The sequence below is a fragment of the Musca domestica genome, unplaced genomic scaffold, assembly GCF_030504385.1.
Source record: "Musca domestica strain aabys unplaced genomic scaffold, Musca_domestica.polishedcontigs.V.1.1 10, whole genome shotgun sequence".
Lineage (NCBI taxonomy): Eukaryota > Metazoa > Arthropoda > Insecta > Diptera > Muscidae > Musca > Musca domestica.
Window position 1 is genome coordinate 6,486,214 of NW_026712115.1, and position 19,612 is coordinate 6,505,825.

The window sequence follows — 19,612 nt, forward strand, 5'->3', positions numbered from 1 at the left end:
CATTGATGTACACGGAGAGAAATGCCTTTTTATGACCTCCAATATTGTATGGAGGGTATATCAAACTTGTCATTCCGTTTTAACACCTGGAAGTATAAATTTTAGACCCCACAGACAAGGTATATTCTTGTTCAGCATAAATTCTATGTTGATTCAACGACGCCCGTTATTCTGTCTGTCCCTCTATGGAAATCACTCTAGCTTCCGAATGAAGTGGAGTTTGTTCATAACAAATTGAATTAGATGTGTTTTATGTCAGCAGGACTTTTGCTATTTAAAATGGACTAAGAAGTTCCACACTTTGGTGTAGCCCCCACATAACTGTACTGCCAGATTTGAAGTATTCCGGTTGTTTAGTCACAATTTTAAATTGACAGTTTATGTTCCCGGCATGTAGGCATATATATATATATATATATATATATATATTCTCGGCCGATTTCACATATTTGTCGCACCAATTTCAATGAAATATGAAAGGTGTGGCGGAATTTGGTGTAAAAGTAATTTTTTTAAAATTATATTTCAATTAGATCAGATTGGGATATGATTATAATAAGAACCATTGACCCACAACGCCTTAGGCTAACACTAAAAAACAACACAACAATTGATTTGAAATACGCTTATTACGGCGAAGTATGTTGCTATCTCGAATTCACTAATTGCAATAGAAATGCCACTCAACTTCAAAATATTGCAGTTTACTGCACGCTTGGTATTTGCTATGAAATAAATAAATCCGAAGGACAACCCCTTCGTGTATGTATGTCATGTTACCGCTTTTCTAATGGTTTTGGTTATTTACGCATTAAAGTAGTGCAATAACTTTTTTTAATTTTTAAATTTGTTTTTTTTTTTTTAACCAACATATATTCGTAAATAAAATTTTGAATGCATATACAATCAAAAGGGGTAGCGGGTTCAGCTAATATATATATATATATATATATATATATATATATATATATATATATATATATATATATATATATATTTAAAAATCTGAACCGATCTCTTTAAAATATGGACAAGGTATTTTAAGGATGTACCCGACATCTTGAGCAGGAAATCCTTTTTGTGGAATGTATAGGGATTTGGGGGACAAAATCTTAACTGATCTTAACCAAATTTTATATATTTAAGTCTAGGCAAAATTGTCCATTTTCGCTAATACTACACATTTGGCGAATAATATACTTGATATCGAACTATATCCAAATCTCAACCGGTTTCGTAAAAATTGTCAACGATATTTCTCTGTTTTATCTGATATCTTTTACCGAATGTCTATGTTTATGAAATCGGATGAAATAAACACGGGAGCTATAGCAATGTCTGAACCGATTTTCAAAACATTTTATGTACTTGATTTTAGGCAAATTGTAAAATATTAAAATTTATAAAAATTGAAAAAAATGGATTATATGGGGGCTACATCACAAAGTGAACACATATATAGCAAGTAAGCAACGGCTATAGTCAGGCGGAGCCGACCATTGTAAAACACTACAATCTGTAGTAAAGTTTCTGCAGGTCTAAACCCTTTTGACTGGAATGAAGATTTCACTAAGAAACATCCCCATATCTAGTACATAATAAAATAAATGTTGAACCAAATTGCATCCCTCTCTTCGAATAATCATCAAAGATCTGGAATAAATATTTTCAAACAACAAAAAAAAAACGTACTAATCTCTAAAAAAGCAAAAAAGGTGATCCTACTACGCCAAATACCTGATTCGCTCATTCGGAATAAACATCTTATATTCAAAAAAAAAGTTTCCATGCATATTGGACAGTTTATTTTCATTTCATTCTTGAAATAATTGCTTATATTATTTTGGCTTTTGACCGAAACCACGAGGTCATATTTACACCCTATGTCGAGTTTATATGTAGTCATACCAAATTTAGACATCCTGTATTTCGTCAATAAAATCAGAAAAGACTGAACGTCAGAGGTCAGAGGTTTCAAGTAGGGCAAGTGTACCAGTAGTCGGCACTTTTAGGATTTTCGCGTTTTTAATCGCTCACCATTCTGAGTGGAACTTTCAATTATTACAAAGTTAATTTATTCAGATTCGAAATTTTGCATAGTTTTTGCAATAATAAATAAAGTTTAAATAACTTTTTATTAAATTTCATAAACTTGTAGTTTTATTAAAACAATGCTTTTGCACCACATAGTCGGCACCACTTGCCAATTGTCGGTATGGCATGTTCCAACAGTCGGCATACCAATTTTTTTGTAAGAATAGTTAATAATATTAATAATAAATTAATTCATTAAAATATAATATTTAATAAAAACGTTGTAGCATATATCTTCCCAAAAATCTGTTACTACGCTTAGTAATATTACGAATTTCACATTTTGATAAAATTTAATTTCCTAAAATTTATGATGAAATTTATTAGGGAAAATGTGATGACAAATGGTGTGAAACTTCAGTTTTTTTTTTTTTTTTTTTCATTTAAAAATATCTGATTATAATAATCAAATTTATTGAACCTAAAATGATTCAAATACAATACAAATGCACAACATTTAAGAGCGAGTAATTAAAATAACTGATAACAAAGAGATAACCGCAGAGTTAAGCCAAAAGAGTTTTTGTTATTTCAAATTGAATGTCTTAAGAATACCCCACAACAAACACACAAAAAACCCGAGCTTAACACATTTTATGAGAACATTCGGAGAACATCACTGGAATCTGAAAATCCAAATTACATGTACTAAATTTGAGTGTAGGTGTATGTGTGTGTGAGTCTGTACTAAATATTTTGTGAGATGGCAAATCATCAAGCGAATTGAGAGCAGTATCGAAGACATGCACATACACACCAACACACATTGTTAATCTTATTCCGTTGTACTCATCCCCACTGCTGCTGATGATGAAGCCGATATTCTTGTGACTCGTTTAACTCAAATACAAAGAATTCGAATTCGAATACCACAAAAGTGAGAATCAGTTCACATATAAATGAGGCCAGCCGAGAACGGACAGTAAACATTCCTGTTGCAACAATCAAAGCTTAAGGATTAACCCAGACCAGCGTTGATTTCCACTGTATATTGTGAAACGTTATTAGCAAATATCGCACAGCGAAAAGATTTAAACGAAATCAAAGAATCAACTTTTAGTGTTTTACAAAAGTTTACAAAAATAAAACCAAATAAAAGTGCAAAAATGAATAAAAACGTGATTGTGTTCTTCACAATTGTGGTGAGTAAAAAAAAAAAGATTGGTGAAAATGAAAACTGAAAGACTAAAAGACATTGAAAGGCAATGCATAACCAAAAAAAGAAAAAACTTGAAGTGAAGTGAATTTCGTGGAGTGGACTTGGCACTTGTATGATAATATAAACATTGATCATACAACCCGTGGGGCAAATAATTATGTGAATGTACAAATACGGTGAATTATATCTGAAAGTGGCCAAAAAATATGAAAACAAATTTCTTGATATTTCCTTAAAAAGTGAAAGTAGTTTATTTAACAAATATTATTTGTGATCGAAAGTTAAGGACGACAAAATGAGTTTTTCTTCAAAGTTAGCCTTCTCCAAATGTTATTGCAGTTTACAAATCCAAGAACATTTTTTATTTGTGCCCACAAAAAAATTTAAAAAAATGAATTCACATCACGACAATTCATTGTAAACAATTTTTATTTTTAACTGCCAACATGCTTAGAGCCAAATACCAAATGCTTTAAAAATGAATATTACTGAAAAAATGTCCACCAAATATGCAATATATGAAAATTGTATTAGTTAAAAGAAGCCATTTTGCCATAGACAAAAATAGAACTTTCTAGATCCAAAGAAAAAACAATGACAGGGGAAATATTATGAACAAACCCCCCAAGTTTTAATTTAGTCTCCTTTTAGTGTTAGTGTAGATTATAAATTCAGATGATTTCAATATCTTCCGGAACAAAATTCTTGACTACTTTGTAATGTTTTTTTCTTTTAAATTCCACAAAACTTTCTAACCGATCTTTACGATCAAAATTGTTACTATTACGAATTTTTTTTGATATACCATTCTGAATTGTTTTGTATTGGTCTAAAAATCTGTAGCTTTCGGATGTGTAGAGACACTGAAACGTTCATACCCCGAGACAACAAAGTGTGGCCGACGAGATAATAATAAGTTGGATCCACCCTCCGCCCTATTCTTCAAAGGTCAACAAGTTTGTAAGCCAAATAAGTATGTTTGTACAAAATCTCTTTCAGGATATCGATCCATGTCCACCTGTCTGTGATTTGGCCCAACATGCTATATTGTAATATTTTTACCAAATACAGATCGAGTTTTCGCAATATCGATCAACTTCGTCTGAACCTTACCCACAAAAATACAAAGTTTTTCTAAAATTGGCACACCGATATATTTAGACAGGACTTAGGCCAGGTACTAAAATCAACCACTCCCATTTGCACCTTTCTCACAAAACGTCACAATTTTGAATAACAATAACATTTGTAATACGAGACACCAGAAACCAATTAAACTAGTTTTAAAATAAAGTATGTCTTCCTACTTTTTCTTATATTTAGCGAATGGAGTAACCGATGTGGTTCACACTTTTCACATTAAAAATTGTTTATAATATAAAGCTTTGGTTGAGTGTGAAAATTGGCCATATTTGTCCTCGAATTTATATACCTACCGCATTAATGGTAAAAATTTTGAATAATAATCATTTTCGCAAACTTTACAAATCCCAATGTAAAAATGTTATACGTCGGACCAGTCTTTCTGGCACCTTCCCAGAAAAGTGATTTTTCCTATCCCTATAACAGAGACAATGTAAAAAATCTCTTTTTTGACACCTCCCCTACAAAAGTTAATATATTTTGAAACAGAAACATAAACATCTCGTACTGAACTTCGTTCAAGTACCTTTTAGCGTGTCATACATATAGTTAGAACTTGACGCATCGTTATTTTTAGATATGACATAGGTTAGGAAATTGCTCAATATTGGCCAACTCATTCCCACATCCCCTTCAAAAGTTCAACATTTTTTCATATACCAATATTTTTGTCTATATTGGAGCTGGTTCGAAAATGGAATGTATCTCTTTTTGGTAAAGCCTCCCTCTACCTAAACTTCAAAAATTTCGTAGGTCATAGGCCTATCTCATATCCGATGTCGTTAGTTTTTTTCTTTTGTCCGCTGATTTATGTACCTCCCCAAAGAGCAACATTTGGAATACCAATAACGCTCATTAAATTTAAAATTAGTGTACATTCTTCTGTAAGCAAGATACCATTCTCACATGAAGATTTAAGAGGTCACTCCTTTTGCATAAGCAATGATCAGCATAACTTTCATAAAGTGAAATTTTACACCAGTTCACGTTAAACTTGGTACATTGTAGTATTCTTACTGATATCGGATTTAATATAACGACATCAAAATACTGTCGAAACCGACAATAATGACGGAAACGAAAATAAATTTCATCAAAACTTGAAATTCCTCATGGAGGATATATTATATATTGGGATTTCTTTATAACATCTCGAAAAAATTACCTTAAACCCTACGAGGTATAGGCATATTCTTGAACAACGTGAAATATTAAGTCGATTTACCGAAGTCTATCTTTCTTCCTGTCCGGCTGTTGTTAATCACGCTATCTTTTCAAATAATATAGGTAGTAGACTAAAATTTTGGCATATAAGTGTTTTGTGAATAGGCATAATCTCTGTTCTTTCCGATATTCGGCATTTTGTCTACCTTAGCCACATTTCGTAATGTGTTCTGTGCCAGAATATTGTCCATATAAATTAAAGTTTCCTATAGCCCCCATATTGCAGTACTCCCATGTATTCAGTGGTTTGATTATTTTAGCCACATTTTCAACGTGTTTTTATACCTTACAACATTATTATACGTTTGATTGGGCCAAAAATTATGTTACACATCGAAATATTGGTTTCCAACATTGGAAACTTTGTATCGATCTTTCTATCTCGCCAAGCTGAGTCGATTTAGCATTACGCTACAGGTCGCAATTATAGCCCGATCCTCACGAAATTGAAAATAGGGTTGGGGCCAGATTAGCAGCTTATTATTTTTTGGAGATGATCGCAAAATATTTAGGGGTTGAAATGGAATAAATCAAGAATAAATTCTTGATATTGGTTTTACTTTACAGGCCACAAAAAAAAACAAAATCGTCCAAAATGGGTGCTTCCATAAGATCGACATAAGGGTGCTTCCAACAAATAGTAGTAATGTAGATTATTACATGGTCGGCCCCGCACGACTGTAGCCTTTGCTACTTGTTCTAAATTTGGCATACTTTTATATAGGGTATATTTCTAAATAGATGCTGTGTTTTATACTTTAGAAATAACTTTTTTAAATTATACTGTCTTAGGTTTGTGCAATGTAATAGCATATAACGAAAAATGAAAATGAATTTAATTTTAAAACAATTCCAGTTGTTTTGTTTCATCGTGAGTTTGAATTCCAGAATCCCACATTTCTACACTTATTTCTATTTGGAATCCATTCATGAACAAATATATGAATCATTTTGTTATTTAACTGTAGAATTAAAAAATACCATAAAACATTATCTATAAGCTATTTAGATTTCGAAATAACGTTTATTAGCGGAAGCTATTGACCAAAAAAAAAAAAAAAAACAATTAAACATTGCCCATATATTAAAACTCATACGGAAACTAATACCATGTCCATATGACTCTTGATCTTTACAGGAACAACAACCAGAACATTGCATTTCAAAATAAATGGCTAAAACAACAACATGACTCAATGAAATTTCAAAAATATTCTTTAAATAATGTGTTCGCCAATGGCTGCAGACATTCTTAGACATAATAATATTAATTATATTTCGAAACGATATTCATTAAAATTCCAGCAATAACAAAACACTCCCCGAATACGGTTTGGTTTCTTTCCTTAAGTTTTGGTTTCGTTTTAAGCACCCCCCATGTTAGAAGCCACCAACCAAACCGTACTTAACTTCATTTCAATCTTCCAAACACCACAACAGAGGGAAAAGAAATAAAATCTTATCAGCCTGAATATCGTCTCCAATTTTAAATGTGTATAAGGAAAAAAACAAATTTTGGAAAATAAAAAAATTGTTGGACATTCATTTATTGTGATAATTTTTGGGCTGATCTTGTTTGAAATTTTGTGTGTGTGTGTGTTTCAAGTTCAAGAGTTTATCACTTTGTGGTGAGACATGGAAAAAATGCAACAAAATTTTGAAATCTATTTAATTAGACTATTCCAAATGGCCCATATTTAAGATCATAAAATATATAGAGATAAGATTGTTTTAAAATATGTTCGAAAGAGTTCGTTGCCCTGTGTTTTTGTTTTGCCTCACATGTCAAGCTAAATTATTGATAATCAGCATTTAAAACCATTCATGGGTTTGAAAGTGAAATCTCAGACAAATAACCAACTAAAAACACTCCCTTTCGTGTGGTATTTATTTACTGCAGGCAAGATAAATAGACTGGTATAGATACAGTTATTAACAATATTGAAGATGATGATGCTTCTGTTATGGTACCATTATTTGTGCATGATATTGAATATTTATTGTTTTCTGAGAAGTTGGTGGTCACAAAAAAATGTTGTGTGGCATTTACATTTAAATACTTTTTCTGGTCCATTTCAAAAAAGGGCAAAATTTTGAATTAAACTAACGCTCTTTAAATGTCAAATCGGTGTTCGAGAATATTTTAGTTTATGTTAGAGCAAATGAGAAAAAAACAAATATGAGTCCACTTTTTCCAGTAAAATACTTATAAAAAGGTTGCTGAAACACATAAGAATATCATCTTGAGGGCATTGGCCACCCGATTTAAGTTCAAATTCGGCATATCATAATATTTAGACAAAATTTAGTTCAGGTGTGAAAATTGTCATTACTGATCCTCTCATTTTTGTACCTCCCTCCCAAATTTCACAATCACCTACCAAGAGTAATTCAAAGTCAGATTTTCTTTAAATTTTCCACATGTCGATTCCACATTTTCTTTAAATTTTCCACATGTCGATTTCATATTCCAAATCTGAAGTTTGGAATGAAGCCATTGTTGTTGCATATAAGTCACAAAAATGGCACAAGGAAAGTATAATTTGTAACGAAATCGGTTCTCTTATCAGCAGTCTTGAAACGAAAATATAAAATGTACCAAAATTAAAAGATTTTCTAAAATTAATTATTGTACTTACACTGAAGGTTTTTTTGCGAATATCTGCAATTCCTTTAAAAAGTATGTCCTAAAGACGCAACAAATCGCAGATCGGTCCTCATGAGCTCCATTCCAAAAGTTAAGTCGAAAAGAACTTTTCCTTTTTAGTAATAATTTAATTTTTTCAGTTGAATAATTTGGCAATATTACCCAAAATACCAAAAAACGGGCGGTATCAAAACATGACGAATTTTCCGGATGGAGAACCCTTGAAAATACCTGAAAGCAGGCGGCACACAAACAAATAGCCCCCATATTTTGATACTAATTCCAAATATATAGTTGTGTTAATATTGAGGGTATCATCCCCAAAAAACACGAAATATAAAATTTGAGGCACTTCCGATTAAAATTGTTGGAAAAACACAAATGTACCTCAAATCGGTGGAAATTTTTATGAAAACTATAACTAAATGTGATCCAATATAGTCTACCTTCTAACCTGATCTTAGCTTTTTGTTAAAAAAGCCAAATACCCAAATTACCGATGAGCAGGTACTTTAGACCTTAATACCCTGACCACACTGTGGCCAATAAAACCGTCACACGCTGCCGAATGTAGCTCTGCGGAATTTTGGCCCATTCCCGGCAAAGCGCTTGCTTGAGGTGATCGACACTTTGGTATTTTTTAGTGCCAACCTTGCTTCCCAAAATACTCCAGACCCAATAGTCCAACGTATTGGTGTACGGAGATTTTGGTGGTCATTATGCGCTGGAAATGAATCGAGGAACCTCATTCTGTAACCATTATTGGGTGGCGCGTGCTGAGTGCGATGGTGCTGAGTCCTGTGGGAATGTGCAAGGTCTGCTGCCAAATGTTTGCGTAATACACCCTCCAGAATATTTTCGCGATAATATTCGGCGTTTATTCTGATGCCACGGGCGATTAATACCAGCAGAGAGCGACCATCGGCTGATATGACTGCCCATACAATCACCATGGCCGACGCTTGAGTTCTGGTAGCCAACCGAAGGTGCACATTTTCAGCTGACCTCTTTGGCAAGTAAACACGATAATTTTTGTTTGTTGACAAACTGCTGGACAACGAATGTTTTCTCATCGGAGAAAACCAAATTCGGTAGTTCATCACTTTCGGCCAAGCGAAGCAACTTTTTAGCTCTTTTGAGTCTATTTTCTTTCTGCTGCGATGTAAGTTCTTGCACTTTTTGGAATTTCAATGGCTCTACCCCGAGCTTATTTTTCAATATTTGCCGAATGGAATATTGCTCAGGAGCCATTTTTCGCTTCTTTACTTTTCGAACCATTTCTGCTGATGTTGCTGTTTTTTTTCGTCCACTTCCTTGATGTCGTGCTACGCTACCAGCATCACAGTAACGATAATACGAGACACAAAAGATTTATTCACATTTAAATGCTGGAGTGCTCTATCGGTATCCACTTGTGGTTTTCCAGCCAAATTTAAAGAAAGCTCACTATCACGCTTGAATTCCATTCCAAATGACTTTTTTTCTGGAAAATTCTCATCAAAATGCTTTTCAAAACAATATAATGAGCTGTCACTGGAATAATTTTAACAGCTGTCGGACAAGTGGCTTAGAAATGGCAGCAGTCTGATGTTGGTTGCAGATTTTTCATCTCACCCTGTATTTCAAGGAAACAAAACGCAAATCTATATTTGAAAACGAAAATTGAAATAGAGTCAAATCAGATTTGCAGTTTGCTCATAATAATAGAAGGTTTATGAACAAATCGCAAAATATTATATTACTGAATACCAAAAACAAACGGTAATAAACGTTTTATTTAAGAAATGTCAAAAATTCTATTTGATTATTCAGATTATTCATATAATTAAATGTGGGCTTAAAACTTGTTTATATTTTTACGGAATTCCTTAATATTTCTATTTTTTTCGAATAACAATCAACAAAACAAAGTCTGGCAGTCAATAACCCAGTGCATAGCGCATGTGCCTTTTGTGTATGAATAAAAATAATTGCAAAAATATCCAAAATATTTATTTTACACAACGAGATTGATTTTTGTTTTGTGACAAAATGTCATGAGATGAGCTAATCAATAATTAGAACAGATTAATTGAACCGTTATGAAACAAGTTCGAATTGATGATGAAATTTAACGGATTGCACTTAAAACAAAAATGTCAAGTAATTAAGAATGGAATGAACAAAAATTTTTAAAAAATTTTAATGTAACGGTCAGTTACAGAAAAAGAATTAGGAATGTTATTATTTATCCCCCAAATAATTACATTTATTATATAAGGACAAATAAATACCACTTCATTTATAGAAATTTTTCTTTTTTAACTGTATTTTTATTAATTTTGAATTTTTTTCTTCTCTTTTTCTTCCAGGCCACCGCTATTGCTTTGAGCAGTGCTGCACCCGCTAACGGTGACAATGGCAAGTATAATGTTTCAGGTCGCAATGATGGCAAATATCATCCAATCGATGATGGCAAATATCGTCCCAGGTCAAATGATGAAGGTATTATATCAAAGATGGTTTACAATTTTCCACCTTGATTAATACATGCTAACGAACGAAAACTCTTTTGCTATGCTACAAGAGCTTCTTTTGTAACCCTAACAGATGCAGACGACAGAAAAAGTTAAAATGCATGCGCATTGTTTTCTTTTAACCCCGAAAGGAACTGCTTTTCAAGATTCACTTCCGCTTAGGATTTTCTAATCTAATGAAATATAAATCAGTTGTAATATATTGTTAAGAAACGCTTGACTTGCATATTTAACCACTGGCTTTTAAAACATTTGATTAACAAATTCACAAAGCATATCACCCACATTTTCTTAAGGGGGTAACCATCATCAATGTCTAACCAAGTGGGACGTGCTGACCTTTCATCCATCCATCAGAATGCTAATCATTAAGCTTTATTTTATTGCTCCCAAAAAAAAAGAATATAGAAACCAAATCCAAACAACGTCAATTTGTGTCATTAAACCTTCGCACGTTTCTCATACCGGAGAGGTGTAACTTTTTTCTCGTTATTTTTAGCCGCTCCGATGATATTGTACTCGATTTACATATACGTTGCTCTTTTTTCGAATCTTTGCCGTCAATTTCCAAAAATTTATGATCCCATTAATTGTTGTAACGTTTAAATCACACAGCAATTTTGATGTTTATGACATGGACTTGTTTTGATTTTGGTTATAATATTTTATAATTTTATATTACTTTTCGATTTCTGCTTCTTCTTACTTCGCAATAATATGCAAAACAAACAACAACAAAAGTCAACTCAAAACTTCACATTCATCAGAATCTCGTTTACAATTACAAGCCATTGTCAAACAAACACATTGATGACAATTTTCATAGCCAATAAGGCAGTTGTGCTATAAAAATGTCAGCAAAAATGATCAACTTTTGTTGGCAATGTCAATAATTGCATTAATTCAAAATGTAAAACAATGTTAACAAAATGTAAAAAAAAACATATATTTTCCAAAAGAATTTTTGGAAAATATAAAAAAATCTAGATTTCAGAATATTTTATTTTATTATTTTATTCATTTTATACTATTTTTTTTTAATAACTGATTAATGTTTTGTTTGTTAGAAATTCCTTTCAAATGCAATATTACCTTGCATCTCTTCTACATTTTTCTCCAACACTTCTTATTGAATATACAATTTGTTTCATTTTTTTTTATTAATTTATTACAAATTCAATTTATTTATAGACCGAAAAGGTGGTTACATCGATGCCCATGGTAAACTTAATATTTTAGACTTAAATACCTACATACAAATATTCTCATAAAAAATCATCTCGAAAAAATACACCTACATAATTTAAAGCCCAACTCAAGAAATTTGTTCTTTTAGGCCTTTGCATTTTATTGACATCTTAATTGTGGTATACTTGTAAATATTTGTTTTTGTACAGAAACAACAACAAAAGGTTAAATTTATTGTGCTATTGCATTGCGTGCTTGTTTCTTAAGTCTTTTTATGTCACATGTTTGTTGCTTAAGTCTTTTGATTTTAACACTCGAACGATTATTGTTTGTGTCTTTTGGTTTTACTTGTTCATCATCACAATAGGAATTTGGAAAATACATTAATATAAGAGTTTGGATGTTTCATATGGAAATCCGTAAAAACACATATTGGTCCTCTACTGGTCATTAGAGTACAGAACCTTGTAGAAGCCGCGATTTCTAATGATAATCGGATGATATTTATATGATATATATCAAAATTTCTTTTTATCTGCGAAAATTTGTAAACTGAAAACCCAACGACATCACAAATACTTAAGAAGGGCACTTCGTACGTTAACATTGATGCTGATTTCGTTGTCGGATATAAAGAAATATATACAGGAATCTCAATTTTCAAATATTGGTATGAGACCCATCACCACGGCTGAGGCCGAACAATTTCCACGAAATTTCACATGTTCTTGTGGATCCTGTCCAATACCAGGCTGCCTTTTTCAATTTTACTCAGATGTGTCTTAAGGGTCTGCAGGATTTTTGATATGGAAAGTAGGCTATATAAGTCCACGTTCTGGTATAGTCCTCATTAACCCAAATTTGCTCTAAATTTACAAATCCTTGCATAGAACTATCAATATAGGTCCACGTCTTCGTATAGCCCCCAAATAATGTTATATTCCGTATTTTGATGATTTTGGCGCTATTATTCAACGGAATTGCTTTAAATTTAGAATTTGAATATTAAATTTAATTGTTTTAATAGAGGCAAGCTTTTTAATACTTCTCCTTCTACATTTTATGTTTACCTTAGGGCTGAGGAGTACGGTGTCAATTTTTGAACCATTCTTTTTGCTATTTCTACTCAGTATCCAGAGTAGGCTCTATTTTCCGAAAGAATGAGTTCGAGGATAGGCTATACAGATCAACTGTTTGATTTTAATATTTTGAAGATTTTCAAAAATAAAAATATTTCAATAGATCCTCATTATATGAGGACTTTAACGCCTAACACAGCAACAACCATATTTTCTAACTCCTAACTCAGATATCACAACTATATTTAGTCTATAATCGAGATGAGTTCAATTATAGGCTAAATAGATTTACTACCTGATTTAAAGATTTTAACGACTTTCAGCACATTTTTAAAAGAAGCATTTTCAAAATAGTATATACTGGCTCAATATAGGTCCACTTTATATGACCACTGTTTGAGTATTTTAAGGAACTTCGACAAATGTTTAATGACCCTACTTTTACTTTTCCTACTTCGCTTCTTCTCCTGAAAAGTCGCCATTTTCCAAATGAGATAAATTCCAGATACAGATTTACTGCCTAATTCCTATACTTTAAGGACTTTCAGTACATTTTAGAAATAACTGTCTTCAAATAGGTATTTCTAGATAAAATTTTCATATAGGTTCTCATTGTAAGCGAAAGGGTAAATTAGGGAGACCCAAAAATGTTTCCAACCGGATTATCTCTATTTAAAATTTTTGAATTTTTTTGCATTTTGCATTCATGGCTGTGATATTCTAAGGAGTCCAGGAATATTTTTAAAGGTCTACTATCAAAGCTTTGAAAGTAATGATATAGTACCACCTGGTAACCATTTAGTACCACTGTCATTTATTTGGTAAAATTGAAATGACAAATATTTGTAACCCTAAAAATATTCTGAATTGCAGGCATTCAAAAATATATCAAATTATTTCCACTTGACCTCTTGTATTTACTGTGATAAAAAATCAAACATTTTTGACCACAAGGATTGATTGAAATAAGTTTATTATTTCCAATGAACCCAAAATTTAACAAAAACCAAACAAAATTTGAAAATTCTTGATGTAATCAGCAGCTTAAGCCTGTATTTTTTATAGACCAGCACTCTGATTAACTGCTTACGAAGAAATATATTGCATGCTATATTAAAACGACCCCTCAAACTCGCTTTAATACCTTAGTTTATATTCTTGCTTATGTCAGTAACTGACTTTGAAAATATGTAATGCACCTGCTAAATAAAATACACTATTACGTTTTGTTTTACAATCAACTACCAATTAGGCAATGCTTTGCAAATGTAACAGTCTAAGAACAACAACAAAAAATACCAATCATTTTTCAAAAAACCCAAAACAAAAATAACTTTCATTATCCAAAAATTTTCACCAAATTTCGCTCAACCTCATCATTTCAAGAAACAAATTTTTGAAAAAGATCTGTCCTCATTTTACAGGTCGCTATCAGCACACGCCGGTGCCATATGTACATGTTTCGGACAATCGTGAATTGGGTAAATATGTACATATACCAAATCCCTATGATGGCGGTTATGGTCCATACAGTGGCAGCAATATACCCTACAATCATGATGCCCGTCCCTATGTGCACGATGACAAACCTTATGAGTAAGTTTGAAGTTGTAGATTTTATAACTTTTGTTTTAAATATTTATTCATTGTTTTTTCCAGCCACAATCTGTACACAGTAAGTAATGCTGATTTTAAAGTTCCCGAAATACAATTGGAATATGGTTTTCCCGATCATGAACCTATTATCGAAGAAACAACCACATTATCAAATCAATACGACTAAACATGCTGCACGTTAAATGTGTCTCACAAAAACAAAAAAATGCTCATAAACAACAACATTTGAAATACTGCACAATAATTCTTCAAACAACACGACTATCAACTCAATTCCTCACAACACTTGTAATTTACCAAAACAAAAAAAAAAGACCAGCATTGAAATTCTAATTATTCCATTACCCATTGCATGATCTGTGTCCAATGTAAAGTTATATGTGTTAATTTTAAGTATTATTTTTTATATACATTTTTATATAATAAGAAATCTCGATAAATGTTTTGTATTATTTAACAATCAATAACTGTACAATATTTCACACACCCATATGCAAACACACATATATACTTATGTAAAAAAGAATCACATAAATAAGCTAAGGAAACCCCGAAATTGACTCACATCCAACCATACTCTCACTCCACCACTACCAGTCCCCAAACGAAATGGAATGTGTAAATTTTCAAAATTACTGCCCCCACCCAAAACCTTCTGCATGCAATGATCTTAAACCTAACCTGCATGCTTCTCTCCAAAATCTGCCCCTCATCCAAAACAAATGACAAAATATTCAAAATCATTTTTCTACTCTACTCCTCTTCTCACTGCCACCTTGCTCTCGAACAACAGAGTACCACAACGACCACCAAGAAACCCACAACAACTACTACTACCACCACCACAACTACCACTACAACAACGACCACACCACGCAGCATTCTCTTCAATTATGACGATGAAGGTCGCCACAAGATTTTGCACCAGGAGAACGAACGCAAGGCAGACAAATACGATCATGCGTAAGTTTTTTTTTTTGAATACTCTCAACAACTCATTTTCATCTCTCTTTCTCTCTCTTCCTCTCTATAATCCTTCCAGTTTCTTAACTGAGAACGGTATTTATGGCGAGGAACAGGCCAAGCTTCATCACACCGGTGGCACCCATGCTAAAGGACGCTACGAATACACCGGTGATGATGGCAAACTCTATCGCATCAACTACAAGAGTACCCACGAAGGTTTCGTGCCCGAGGGCGACCACATCCCCACACCACCACCAATTCCAGAGGCCATTGCCCGTGCTCTCAAATATGTCGATGAGAAACGCAAGGCCAACGGTGAGAAGCCCTTGTTCGATGAGCGTGGTTTCCGCATTGACAATATGAGCAAGGACATGTTGAAGGAGATCAAGGCCATTCACATTGAGGAAATGCCCCGTGAAATTGCCGAACAAATCCACGAACTGCAACTGGAGATGGAAGCTCTGTATGGCAATTTGGACGATGATGAATCCTATGATTATAACTAAATCACCATCCACTCCCCCCCCCCCCCCCCCCCAAAATTCATGAACCTTATTTATAACTAGTGTTAAGTGGTTTCAAGCAGAAGTTAACTACCCAGTTAAAATATCCTTCAACCCCCCACATTTGCACAAATTTTATAAATATGGACCACCAATTGATTTTAGTTTATTTTATTTAAAGGCCATATTTAGCCTTTGTTTGTTTTGTTAGAAATGTTTACGTTTTAATTCATCGCTGCCATTTTTTATCACTTCCCATATCCCAAGCTCCTCTCCCATTTCCCCACAAAACATCCATTCCCAATCCCCAATCATCCAAACACAATTACGAAATTATTAAACATATGAACAAAACCCATCCCAAAAACAAAACACGCTATAAAAATTAAGAAATTCATATGTTGACATCCTTTGTTTAGTTATTAGTTATTTATGAAACATGAAGAAAAAAACACAATTGTTAGTCCTTTTTTAATTGAATATTTATAACGAGTTTGCTAATTTTTATAAAAAAAAATAAAAAAAACGAAATGAAATAAAAACTGAAATCTTCTTCTTTGCCTTATTTCTAAAAATAAAATTTCAGAAAATAATTTTATTTTTACATGAGTAATGCTATCAAGATTAATACTGAAAGTACCAAAAAAGTACAAAATGTACTAAATAAAGTACAACTTAAATTTAATTATCGAAAAGATCAAGAGATCCAAATTTCTTTATGTGGGTGTTTGGAAAAGTGATTACCACAAATGGACAGATGGGTATGTGTAACTGTCTCAAATAATTTATTTTGCAATTTTCAACTGAAAGGTTTCGAAAGTACTAGGAGATACTAAATATTATAGCATTCATATAGAGCGATCACGAATAGCTAGAGTTCAGAATTTTGGCAAAATTATATAGAAAAAATTTTTGGAAACTCCAAATAATAAAATATATATAAATTTTTATCTCGAATTCTGTATCATTTGATATTAGTCGAACGCTTTCTTAAAATTTTAACAAGTAAAAAAGCAGTAAGTTCGTCTGAACTTTGAATACCCTCCACCATTTGGAACGAATTAGAAATTTTTCAAAAAAAAAAAAAAAAAAAAAAAAAAAAACAAGTAAGCAAAAGGCTATAGTCGTGCGGGGCCGACCATGTGATACCCTACAACACTACAATATGTTAGAAGCCCTCTCATGTCCAAATCCATTTTAGAAGATTTCGCTTTTGAAATTATGTCACGGAGCACTGCCCAGATATTACCCTTAGCATTTTGACCGGGGACATTTTCCCAACATTTATGCATTCCGTCGTGCTGTTAGTTTTTATGATCCATTTTACGGCTAAATATAATCCATTGGTCATCCAAAATGCCAGAATTCTTCCCTGTGCTTAACCATCTTCTCAGGCGTGTCGATTGGCTTCAATTGTGTGATCAGGAATTTTTTTCTGTTCTTGGTTCATTTGAACCCCTAAATATTTTGCGACCATCTCCATCTCGCCCTTCTGAGTCTCCAAATTTAGACTCATCTATATGATTTGTTTGTCTACGATATTTGGTTATATTCGTCAATGAAATCAGCATAAAAAAGCCAGAAGTTCGCTTATTGTGTATTTCGGATATTGCCTGTAAGTAATGTTGGTATTTTTTCACACAAAAGTAGTGGTCCATTCTACCCGCTGTCTTAAATTCTAACTTCATGCAAGATTTCGTGTCCTTTGGTTTCTATTTGTGACCTTTATAACGGCTGCAAAATCAGGAACATTTTAAGTTGCTGGTCCAGGGCTTAGCCCTTCTGAGCTTAACCCTACCTTTGTGAAAATTTTCGTGAGGATCGGACGATAATTGCAATCTGTATATAAATAATAACCCAAACCCGTGTTGTAAAGTGCAAAAATATTACAAAACAAACACTCCAATATCGCATGCGATAAAAAATATGAAAAAATAAAAAATGTCACAAAATACTACAAAATCTATATTAACATCATTATTGGCATCTTTTTATGCGATTTTTTTTAGATTTTATACGTTTATGCCAAAAGGGCATTCTAAATTTACAAAATTTGTCAAAATCGCTCCAGCCATTCTAGAGATATAAGCATTCTAGCTAACATCCCCTTCTTTTGTATATATACATTTTATATATTTCGCTATATATATCCGATATTTTTACTGTCGGCATTTACGTAACGGTCAGAATTGACCTGTTCGTCTATTTGTGATTTCGTCGGTTTCGTTTCGATTGGTCCATAATTGTGACCTTTAGAGCAACTGCAAAATCAGGAAATTTTTCAATTTTTGGTCCATTTCAACCCCTAAATAGGGTTCTAATCTGACCTTAAACCCACCTACATTTTAAATTCTTTAAATTCAACTTTCCTATGTGGGAAATTAATATTTCGTGGTGTTACCGTCATATGGGGGGCTATACAACATCGTGGACCTATATAGAGAACACTCTGTCATGGGGTAAAGTGCTCACAAAGCTACAAAAATGTAGCAACAAGAACTCGAATAAAATATAAAATAAAGGTTCGGTTGTCTTAAAATTTCACACATATCAATATTTCTATCTGAGAATCGGTCCAGACCTTTTAGTACATCCCCCGCAATGGGTCAAAATTTTGAATAACCCAAACGATCATAAACGTGAATTGTGTAATTCTCTTTAAATTTTAAACAACCCAATATTTCTATTAAGACAAGACCTGGTGTGAAGTTGGAAAATATTGGACCACTGCTTATGGTACCTTCTCCATTAAGGTTCAACATTTGGAATACCCATGAAGCTCATAAAACGCGAAATTAAATCCGATTCCCTTCAGACTTGGTACTTCTCAATATTACTATTAACAGAAGATATGTTATAATGGTGGTAGAGATCCGACCATTCTTTCTGGTACCTCCCCACAAAGGGGCAAAATGTTGATTAACCAAATGATTATAATATCCGATATAAGCATCCGGTTCTCTTTATACTTTACACATCCCATTATTTTTACAAAAACACAAGACCTGGCGTGTTTCCCCTTAAGGAGCGTAAGCAAGAAAACGCTCGGTCTATCCTCACCTGAGTATGCCACGTATAGCTGACCATGAGAAAATCAGGAACTTGTCAAATTTAGTCCGCATACACGAAGAGTCTGTCCTTGAGATTTATTAATTGTCGTAGCAAATGCCAAGCGAACAGGAAACTAATATTTTTATACCCTCCTCCTTGGAAAGGAGGGCATATTAAATTCGTCATTATGTTTGTAACATCCCTAAATATTCCCCTTGAAGTATATATATATATATATATATATATATATAATCAGAATAAAATTCTAAGTCGTCTGTCTGTATGTCTGTCTGTCTGTTGAAATCACCATACAGCCCACATTATTTGGCGTAGAGCGTCAAAATTTATCAGAACTATTTGTATTGTGTCTAAGATGGTTGGTATTGAAATGAGATATATCGGTCCACGTTTAGTAATAGTCCCAT

The 19,612-nt window shown here is 32.9% G+C and overlaps 1 protein-coding gene across 4 annotated transcripts; it reads left to right on the forward strand.

Moving 5' to 3' along the window:
• The first annotated feature begins 3,022 nt into the window (after window positions 1-3,022).
• LOC131803915 (larval cuticle protein LCP-30-like) lies at window positions 3,023-16,684 on the forward strand. Of its 4 annotated transcripts, none has more exons than XM_059125825.1 (7): window positions 3,023-3,236; window positions 10,619-10,751; window positions 11,975-12,004; window positions 14,475-14,646; window positions 14,710-14,725; window positions 15,461-15,630; window positions 15,710-16,684. In XM_059125825.1, the coding sequence occupies exons 1-7, from the start codon at window positions 3,201-3,203 to the stop codon at window positions 16,137-16,139; spliced, it is 987 nt and encodes a 328-aa protein (XP_058981808.1). In that variant the 5' UTR covers window positions 3,023-3,200; the 3' UTR covers window positions 16,140-16,684. The 4 variants fall into 4 exon arrangements, with proteins under 4 accessions (XP_058981808.1, XP_058981809.1, XP_058981815.1 ...); XM_059125832.1 differs by having other exon boundaries at window positions 3,025-3,236; window positions 10,619-10,667; XM_059125826.1 differs by lacking the exon at window positions 11,975-12,004.
• The last annotated feature ends 2,928 nt before the right edge of the window (window positions 16,685-19,612 follow it).